Source organism: Ictidomys tridecemlineatus, chromosome 6, assembly GCF_052094955.1.
Source record: "Ictidomys tridecemlineatus isolate mIctTri1 chromosome 6, mIctTri1.hap1, whole genome shotgun sequence".
NCBI lineage: Eukaryota > Metazoa > Chordata > Mammalia > Rodentia > Sciuridae > Ictidomys > Ictidomys tridecemlineatus.
This window is the reverse complement of record NC_135482.1, coordinates 59,075,161-59,086,062: the sequence shown is the minus strand read 5'-3', so window position 1 is coordinate 59,086,062 and position 10,902 is coordinate 59,075,161. Positions and strand designations below refer to the sequence as shown.

The following is a 10,902-nucleotide window of genomic DNA, read 5'->3' as shown; positions in this document are numbered from 1 at the left end:
GCAGAAGCTATATAAAATAATCACCATTACAAGAATATACCTTTAGATATTTAACTGAGACAGAAGAGAAACAATGGAAAAACGTTTTAAAAAGATGATAGAAAAAGTACAGAAAGTGAGGAGAAAGAAAGTATATGGAAATATCTGTCATCCAAAATGCTCAAAAAATAAGAAAGAAAGAAAAAAATACAGAAGGCAAGAGGGAAGAGAAATAGGAAGAGAAGGTGGAAGGCAGGTTAGCTTCCTGCAACATCACATATTTTAATAAAATATTAACATTGTGTTGCTTGCTAATAAAGCAGTCTTTCTTAGATATTGATAAAATGACATAAGATAATATTTACAGAGTTACAAGCGGGCTTGTCTGTTGTAGAAAACCATGTGTGAGATTTCTAATAAGAATTCATAATGGCATATTTTGATGAACAAAAATCACACATTTATATTTAAATAGTAAAGTGATTTGAGCAATTCAAGAAAGAATACCACGGGGATTCATCAAGTTATTAAAAAGAAAAATACCCAAAAGGACATCAAAGTCTTCTTATGGGTGATTTTCATGACTGCCATAATATGAAACAAATTATAGGGATGTGTTATAAAGATAGCTGGTACAGGCTGTAGTTTTCACTAATTTTCAGTAATATGCTTTTACAAAGGCCAAAGCTGTTATTTCAAAGTTGTAAAGGTACATCTCTTTACTAGATCCCTCAGGGCTTGTATCACTTGCTTATTTCTTAGGGAATAAATGAAAGGATTTAGTACAGGTGCAACGGAAACAGCGAGCATTGACACCCCCTTGTTTAAAGATATCCTTTCCTCTGCAGAAGGTTTGATATACATAAAAATACAACTGCCATAAGAGATGGAGACCACAATCAAGTGGGAGGAACAGGTGGAAAAAGCTTTCTTTCTCTCCTGGGCAGAAGGGATCTTCAGAACAGTGGTTATGATTTTGATATAAGAGAACAATACCAGAGCCAGTGTATTCAAGAGGGTGATAATGGCTAAAATAAAATTTGACAACTGTAAGTCATGTGTGTCTGTGCAGGAGAGTTTCAGGATAGGAGAGTAGTCACAGAAAATATGTTCGATAACATTGCCATCGCAGAACTCCAGCGTCAAACTCACAATAACTCCAGGGGTGATGGCTACCCCAGCAGCTATCCAACAGGCAGCAACCAACAGGTGGCTCACTCTGCTGCTCATAATGGTTGCATAATGAAGAGGTTTGCAGATGGCCACATAGCGGTCATAGGACATGGCTGCCAACAGGAAAAACTGTGTTATACCTATAAGAAGAGTAAAATGTCCCTGAGCCAAACAAGCATCAAGGGAAATAGTCTTGTCTTTAGTGACTATGCTGACCAGGTATCTAGGGATGCAGGCAGTTGTCAGTGTGATTTCTAAGAAGGAAAAATTTCTTAAGAAGAAATACATGGGTGTTTTGAGGTGGGGATCCAGCAAGGTCAGAAGGATGATGGTAAGATTTCCTGTAATACTCAAAAGATATGTTAAAAATAGGAAAAGGAAAACTACAATTTCCAAATCTGGGTCCTCTGTGAGTCCTACAATAATGAAGTTTGTCACTAATGTGTGGTTCTTCATAGTTCAATTCTGTTAAGATGCCATCTGACCTGCAAGGGGGTGAAGGTGATAAATAATTAAGCAATAATAAGGATACATCAAGTGCAGATTTTGAACTGATAATGAAGAACCCAGCAATTTAGTAGATGTGTATGTGCTTTGTTTTCCTTCCAGAGTTTTCACATTTTATTTCGCAATCAAAACCACAGGATAATCCCTCTTACTCTTATCTCCTTTCTGGATACTCATTTTCCTAATTCTCTTTTAGGATATATATATATTCTAAATATATATATATATTCTAAATATATATATATATATATATATTACAAAAAGATGGCTTTCTAATTTCCTGCTAGAAATATCTGCACACTTTATCTAGTTTTCCTAATATATGCAGACCTAACTCCTACAATCTCACCCATTAAACAGGAAAACATTTTTAGGTTAATAAGGTTAATCCCACTATTGTTAAAATCATCTTCTGCTCAGTTTCTTTCAGAAAGATGTATATTCTCTGGATATATCTGCATTCCAAAATGTGTAGCTAATAAAAACTGACATTTTGTCATCAATCTTTTCAAAGAATTATTTCCTGATGACATATGTATGATTAGTTATGAGGTTTTTGCTAGTGGCCACTATAACTTTTTCAAGAAGAAAATAACTTTTATGAATTTTAAGACTAACTACAATATGACTTGCCAAAGTGGTAAATAAATGCACAGTTGAAAATTTACATGGAATTTGCAATATTTTTTCCCAATTATTCAATAAGTTTCAAAGCATCATTAGCTTTACCTATATAATAAATAATTTACATTCAGTAACATTAAAATATTAAATCCTTTAGTAGAGAAAATTGAATATGTATTGGTAATATTTTTAATATACATTTTTGAGAATTATTGCTCATGGTGGTACTCTAATAGAAAAATACAACTCTTTCAAATATGTTCTTTGAATTTTTCATCATGAGTTACACAAATATTTTCTTTGTATCTCTAAATCTAAGTTTAACTGACTCAATCTTATAGTCACATATTCAGAATAAATTGGTTTATATGAAAACTCTTTTGTGCACAAAACAACAAGATAGAAGAAATACTTACTTTCAACAAATTCCCCAGGGGTTTTCTTAGCTGATGCATTGTGAAAATCTCTTTTTACTTTGATCAAATATATATTAGGCATGTTTTTTTAAGTCTTATAAAAATTCATCTCTAACCCATACTTTTTTTTGCTTCCCTTTCAACAGAGACTGTGTTCACATTAAAATCCAGAGATATTTAGAAACATACACAAACATTTGTGTATCTCTCTTCAGTCAGCATATGTGCCTCATTTTCAAACACATTATTCTGACTTCTCTAGAAATCAAATGATTAACCTCCATTTTCAGCCTTACCTAAAACCTAAAAATCTGATGTTTGTTTTTATCAAAACTGTACTATTTTATTATTGATGATTATTTTTATGTTCTTTTTAAAAATTAGCTACATTTTCTTATTCTGACTTGAATGAAGCAATTTTATCTCCACATTGATACACATTATATTTCCACTTTTTATATAAAGAGCATATTTACTCAGAACTGGTGTAGTTTCTTGGGGATTCTTATGGGAAAACATACTAATGACTATTTTCATCATTAACTCTAGAAAAAAAATAATCAAAGTTAATTAATAGCCTTGTTGCAGGGTGTCTATAGGGGAAACTGAAATGTTGACTTTAAAATGGTATTCAAATGATGTATGGAAAACTAAGTTTTGCCAAGTATATGGGCTATAGGGAGCCTTCTGATTCTCCTTTCTAAAAGAAGAATTCAGAGATAAATGTGTAGCTAGTGACAGTGTTGTCCACAATCTTTAATCACTGAAAATTCTAAAATTAAATCATCTTATGTGTTTTGGGGTGTCAAACATATGTATTGCTTATAATATCCCTACCAACTCATAGTCTGAAATATTTACATGTGAATATGATAGCCATAAAAATAATGGCATACCCAAAATTTTAGGAAGTAACTTAAAATAGATATATAATTAAGCAAGCTTTTTTAATGCACATCCAGATATTTGTATGAATTTCCTTTAAATCATGAAGAAGATTTATTCTTTTTAAATTAATTTTTTATTTATATATGACAGCCCAATGTGTTACAATTCTTATTACACATATACCGCACAATTTTTCATATCTCTGCTTGTATACAAAGTATATTCAAACCAATTTGTGTCTTCATACATGTACTTTGGATAATAATGTCCATCACATTCCACCATATTTCTAATCCATGTCCCCTCCCTTCCCTTCCCATCCTGATTTATTCTTTCATTAACCATAATGTAAAATTATATTAAAATCAGTAAATATTTTATGTTTACTCCTTATTTTAAAAAAAGTATTATAAAAATGTGTAAAAACTGTTGAAAAACAACTTTAATTGGTAAGGAAAAAAGCCAGATAAATTTCTATAGAGATTGATATCAGTAATTTATTAAGACACATATAGTAGAGTAGGATATTCTCTTTATATGGGATTATTTTCTATATTATATTTTATAAAATGTCTAATATTAATATTTAATATTAAAGTAACTGAAATTATCTTATTTTTCTTTTATAAATATATTCTGTTCACACTAAGTTTGAAAAGAGTTCATAAGAATGAAATACTTGATAGAGTCTGATAATAAAATAAACTTATTGTTATTAGCATGAAATAAAAGATATTTGATAGAAATGGAATTATTAGTCATGCATAAATGTAGAACAATTGATGAATATATAAAATATGATTGTCTCTGTCCCATTGGAGCAGAGTCAAAGTTCTCATATACATGTGAATTGGTATCCCAGAAGAACTGATAAAATATAGGACAGAAGCAATATGCAAAATAATTCCTGCAAAAAAGTTCTTTACACATTAAAGCTATAACTCAGGATACTCAGAAGGATCATAAGTTTAAGGTCAACCTGAGTTATCTAGCAAGTCCCCATATCATAAAAAATATTAATCCCCCCAAAAATAAAATAAAAGGTGTCAATCAAAGACTCAAAGCTCAATGAACCTCAAGGGAAAACCATGCTTGGTTTTTCTTCAATGAAGCCAGCTGAAATATAGATCAGGTAAAATTATTGTAAATTCAAAACCTTCAATATGAGTTTGAGTATCTCCCTGGATAGTAATTAAATATAGTTAGTTTACATCTGGATCAATGCCAAAATGGAGATGTACTACCTAATGGAGAGATTATGTATTAATACCACACATGGTATTAATTACAATTAATATTAATTACTATTATATTTTTTCATAAGTTAGTGTCTAGAAAGGAAAAGGGAAATATTGCTGGAACAAATTTTACACATGGGATTTTTTTTCAGGTTAGAAAAGGTAAAAGAGAGAGAGAGAGAAAGAGAAACAAAACAAACAACAACGACAACAACAACAACAAAAACCAGGAACATGAAGGTAACTCAAAGTTAATAAATATCTGTTCATGGATGAAGTTTGAAAAAAGGAATGTACACATGCATGGACCCTGAGGATGATTACATGGCATTCATGCTTTTGCCTTGGTCTCTTGGATTTTCTATTCTGGGAAAAAAGGTGGATTCTCACAGAACACAGAATTTGGGAGTAGTTGCCAGATAAATGGGCACTTTTGAAGGTGGGATACTCTATGAATACTTTCAGTTCTTGGGAACTTAGTGCAGGGACCCCACAGAGTTAGCATTCTTATCTGGGAAGATAGAACACTGCCTATTGTTGCTTACACAGCTAAGTCCTACGATAAAGCTAGCTCTGTGAACAAGAACACAAGATGAAGCCTGAGAACAATTCCTCTATGAAGTAATGTACTTTTTCTAGGGCCAAGAGACAGACACTCAGAATAAACAAAAAATGGATAAAATGAATCCCTGTGTTGTCTTACACTTTAATTATACTGTAATGCTTCTCATTGTCAATGTCTATCAGGGACCTTATTGCAAAGGAGATTGAGTAATACAGGTTACAGTGTGTCATCCCCAAAATCACAAAGCTAAATAAATGCTGGCTTTGGTGGTGCAATATGATCCATAAAAAATTAGCATGTGGGCTAGGGATGTGGCTCAAGCGGTAGCACGCTCCCCTGACATGTGTGCCGCCTAAGTTCAATCCTCAGCACCACATACAAACAAAGATGTGTGTCTGTCAAAAACTAAAAAATAAATATTAAAAAATTCTCTCTCTCTCTCTCTCTCTCTCTAAAAAAAATAGCATTTTTCATTTTCCAATTTTGGTATTTTTTTCATATTAATTACTAATTACTATATATATATATATAGTATATATATATAGTAATTAGATTATATATATATAATCCTTTGACTGTGAAATATAGAAGACTGCTGTATCATGAGTGAAAGCATGTAAGAGCCTTTAGTTATGCTTCACCATGCTTTCCTTCTTATAGTTACTCACTTAAACAATCTTAAATGGGTCTGGATTAGCAAGATGTGGAACCACCTTGAGCCATTATATATTTGACATATCAGGAGAGCAATATTTTTGAGTCCTTGAAATCTTGATGTTAATAAAAAAAGAGAACACCTTGTGTTTTAGTCAACTTTTTCACCACTGTAAACAAAAGACCTGACAAGAAAAATATCGATAGAAGAAAAGTTTATTTGGGGACTCAGGGTTTCATAGATAACAGACTCAATTGCTTTGTGCCTGAGGTGAGGCAAAACCTCAAGAGCATGGTGGAAGAAAGGGCCTCAGGTCATGGAATTGAAAGCAGAGAGAGGAGAAAGAGAGAGAGAGAGAGAGAGAGAGAGAGACAGAGAGAGAGAGAGAGAGAGACAGAGAGAGAGAGAGAGAGAATGAGAATAAAAATGCCCTTCCTTTGTTTTCTAATATTTTGTAAATGTTTGGTTTAGTATATTTAAGAACTTTTCTCTTTCCCACATTTCCTCCAGGCTTGTAGGAGAATATGTGCTTTTGAAGACTTGGCAAGTGGGCTCTACTGAAGGATCCAAGACTGGAACCCCCTGGAAAAAGAGCCTGTCCCTTTTTGAAGTTTCTCTTAAAATAAGATGATCAACCTAAATTACCAATGTTTCTCCCCCATTATCTGCCATGGCAAATCCTGGTAAGCCAAAAACAATTAGAAGAACAAAAAAATTTAAATGAAAAATGTGTGCCAAACATACTGCAATCAAATAATTCAGTAGTTGAAACAATGTTGAGAGACCCCAAATTTTCCAAGAGAAATAAAACAGAAAATAAAAAGAGTGCATAAACCTTGCTTGCTTTACTTCTACTGTGAGAGGAGCAATACTTGGTGACTTTTTTTTCCCATTTCATCAGCTCTGTTTTCATATTACTCTCAATTGGCATTTTATCTTGCTGATGTGCCTATCTACTTTCTCCTGTCTAAAGTAGACACTCAATATGTTTTTATCAATGCATAAAACATTTGAATTGCAAATTAAATATCACAAGACCTTTCCTCTTATTTTCTCAGTTTTTGTTTTTACAGTTCCCATGCCTTTGGATTATATGACTTTGTTAGACATTTCAGCTTGAAAGAAAATGAGATTGACAATAGGAAGTTCAAAATAACTCAAGACTATCAGGTCCTCATTTTTTAATATTTATTTTTTTGTTGTAGTTTGACACAATAGCTTTTATTTATTTATTTATTTTCACTTGGTGTTGAGGATAGAACCGAGGGCCTTGCACTTGCTAAGTGAGCTCTCTACTGCTGAACTACAACCCCAGCCACTGTCATATTGACCTCACTATTGATGCTGACATTGCAAATCTCTGGCATATAATGTTGAAGAAACATAATTTCTAAAAGAAGCCTAATTAAAATCACTCTCTTTACTTTAGGGGGCTCTCATTAGTACCATGCTCTCCAGAGACATTTCAATCCTGCTTTCTTTGTTTTTTAAATCAAGAATGAAGTTAGAGGTTCCAAAATTTCCAGTAATATCTAGAAATAGAATGTATTTGGACTGGAGAAAATGGGATACTATTTACACAGACCATGTTTAAAGTTCAAAACATTAGTTAGAATCAATTATCCAGGTTTTTTTTTTGTTTGTGTGTGTGTATGTGTGTGTGTGTGTGTATGCATGTGTATGTATGTCAATAAAAAAGTACTACCGAAGTGAGTAGTGGCTATTTCTCAAGAAAGATATTTAGAACTTTCCTTAGAAAGTTCCATTGAGCACATGTTGCATGATCAAATAAGAATTTTTATTCCTAGAAAAGATAATGTAAGAAAAGCATAGTACCCCTTATTTATTAGCTAAATAATGAAACATTTGACAATTTGTGTAAAATAAATTTATTTCTCAACAATAAATGTAAATGTAGAGAGAGAATAAAATATAGCACAGTCATATTAAAAATAAAGATATACAAGTATGATTGAATTATATAAAGTGTGAAACACACACACACAAAGTCCCAAGTGCTTCATATCAAAATGCAAAAAATATTAATTCAAAAAACATATGTAAACATTTGACTCATCTGACTCATATTTTACTGTTTTCCAGATACATTTTATCAGGAAAATCTGCCTTAAACCACCCGTTGGAAATGAAAAATAAAACATCAGTAACAGACTTCACCCTCCTGGGTCTAACAGATGATCCAGAGCTCCAGGTTGTGATTTTCTTCTTTATATCTCTCACCTATGTGCTGAGTGTTACTGGAAATCTAACTATCATCACCCGTACCCTCCTGGATTCCCACCTGAAGACCCCCATGTATTTCTTCCTCAGGAATTTCTCCTTCCTAGAAATTTCATTTACTTCTGTCTGTAACCCTAGGTTTTTGATCAGCATCCTAACTGGGGACAAGTTGATTTCCTACAATGCTTGTGCAGCTCAACTATTATTCTTTCTCTTCCTGGGCTCCACAGAGTTTTTCCTCCTGGCCTCTATGTCCTATGATCGCTATGTGGCTATCTGCAAGCCTCTACATTACACAACCATCATGAGTTACATGATCTGTTACCAGCTCATCATCACATCTTTTTTTAAAAAAAATATTTATTATTTTTAGTTTTCGGTGGACACAACATCTTTGTTTGTATGTGGTGCTGAGGATCGAACCAGGGCCACACGCATGCCAGGCGAGCAAGCTACCACTTAAGCCACATCCCCAGCCCTCATCATCACATCTTTACTGGCTGGTTTCTTGGTCATTTTTCCACTACTGAGCATGGGCTTGCAGTTAGATTTCTGTGATTCCAATGTCATTGACCACTTTACCTGTGACTCTGCTCCTTTGCTGCAAATCTCTTGCACAGACACCAGTACTCTAGAGCTCTTGAGTTTTGTTTTAGCTTTGTTCACTCTCCTGACCACATTGGCACTAATAATTCTCTCCTACGCTTACATGCTCAGAACAATTCTAAGAATTCCCTCATCTCAACAAAGAACAAAGGCCTTCTCAACCTGTTCCTCACACATGATTGTTGTCTCCATCTCATATGGAAGCTGCATCTTCATGTATATGAAAATACCCCAGACCTGAAAACTTTCATTTCTTTCTGAGTTTGACTATTTTCAGGATGTGAATGAAGCCAAGGCATTATTTGTCATTCTATGACTGGCTTTTATCTTAGTATGTCTTCCAAGTCCAAGTATGTTGCTGCATATGGAAAAATCTCATTATTAATTAGGACTGAATAATATCCTAATGTGTATATATATATAAAACAGGTTTTTTTTTTTTACTAATCTGTAGAAGTATATTTAAAGGATTGTTTTCATATCCTTGGTATTGTGAATAACGATGTAGTAAACATAAGTATTTGAAAATCTCTCCAAGATTCTGGTTTTAATTCTTTTGGGTACATATAAAAAATTTTGGATTTCTATATCATGTGGTAGTTCTATTTGTGATTGTTTTGAGGAACAATAGTGCTGTTCTCTGTATTGGAGTTGCCATTTTACATCCCCATCAACAGTGTTCATGAGTCTATATTTCTTCTCTTTTGGCCAACACTTGTTACTTTTAGTTTGGAGGATTGTTATTTTTACTTTTATTTATATAATAGCCATCATAACAGGTGTGTTGCTTCACTGTGGTTTTAACTTGCACTTCACTGATATAAGTGATGTTGATAACCTTATACATTTGTATATCATCTTTGGGAAAATAACTATTCAAGTCTTTTTCTAATTTTTTTTTCAATTGTATTAGTTCTTTTTTCTGTTAAGTCTGTAGAGTTCCTTATACTTTGGATATTAATTCCTTACCATGTTTATGTTTTATAATGTCTTATAAATTTTTTTTCCATTCCATTGGATGCCTTTTCATTCTGTTGTTTTCTTAGCTGTGTAGAAGCTTCTCAATTTGATGTACTGCCACTTGTTTATTTTGGGTTTTTCACCTGAAGTTTTGGTGTCATTGCTAAGACTAATGTCATGAAGCTTTCCACATATATTTCTTCCTAGGAGTTTTACTGTCTCAGATGTGTGTTTGCATACATGTGTGTGTATCTCTGTGTGTGTGTGTATGTGTGTGTATGTTGTCTCAGATCTTATGTTTAGTCTTTAGTATTTTTCCAGTTCATTTTTGTGTATAATAAGGCTCCAGTTTCGTTCTTTTGCATGAGAATATATCGTTTTTGAAATTCTATTTATTGTATGAACTGTCATTTCCTATTGTGAATTCTTAGCACCTTATAAAAATCAATTTTCTATACATGCATGAGATTTTTACTGAGCTCTGTATTCTGCTCAATTAGTTTTTCATGCCTCTCTCTATATAAATGCCATACTATTTAATTATTGTAGCTTTGTTATATATTTAGAAATCAGCAAGTGTTACACATCCAGCTCCATTCTTTTTCTCACAACTGATTTGGCTATTCAGACTCTTAAAGTATTCCATTCAAATTTTAGACATTTTTTTTCTTTCAGTAAAAAACTGCTGTTGAAATCTTGATATAGATTGCATTGAATGTGTAGATAACTTTGTGTAAAGAACAATTGAACAAAATTAAAACTACCAATCCCAAAACAAGGAATTCTTTTATTGATTTTTGTCCTTTATGTCTTTCCTCAGTGTTTTAGAGTTTTTACTATGGAAGTCTTTTCTCTATTTAAGTTTATTTTAAGTATTTTATCCCCTGTTATTGCAAATTAAAATGTTTTCTTACTAATTTTTCAAAAATATGTTGTTAGTGTGGAGATGCAGCTAATTTTTGTATGTTGGTTTGGTATCTTGAAACTTTACTTGTTCATTGTTTCTTACAGTGTGTGTCTGTGTATGTGAGTGTGTATTTTTCAATGTTT

General features: G+C 32.6%; 1 protein-coding gene across 1 annotated transcript; it reads right to left on the bottom strand.

Moving 5' to 3' along the window:
• Nucleotides 1-669: 669 nt before the first annotated feature.
• Nucleotides 670-1,608, bottom strand: LOC144378364 (olfactory receptor 6C74-like). The gene has a single exon (XM_078052383.1). The coding sequence runs from the start codon at nt 1,606-1,608 to the stop codon at nt 670-672; it is 939 nt and encodes a 312-aa protein (XP_077908509.1).
• Nucleotides 1,609-10,902: the final 9,294 nt, after the last annotated feature.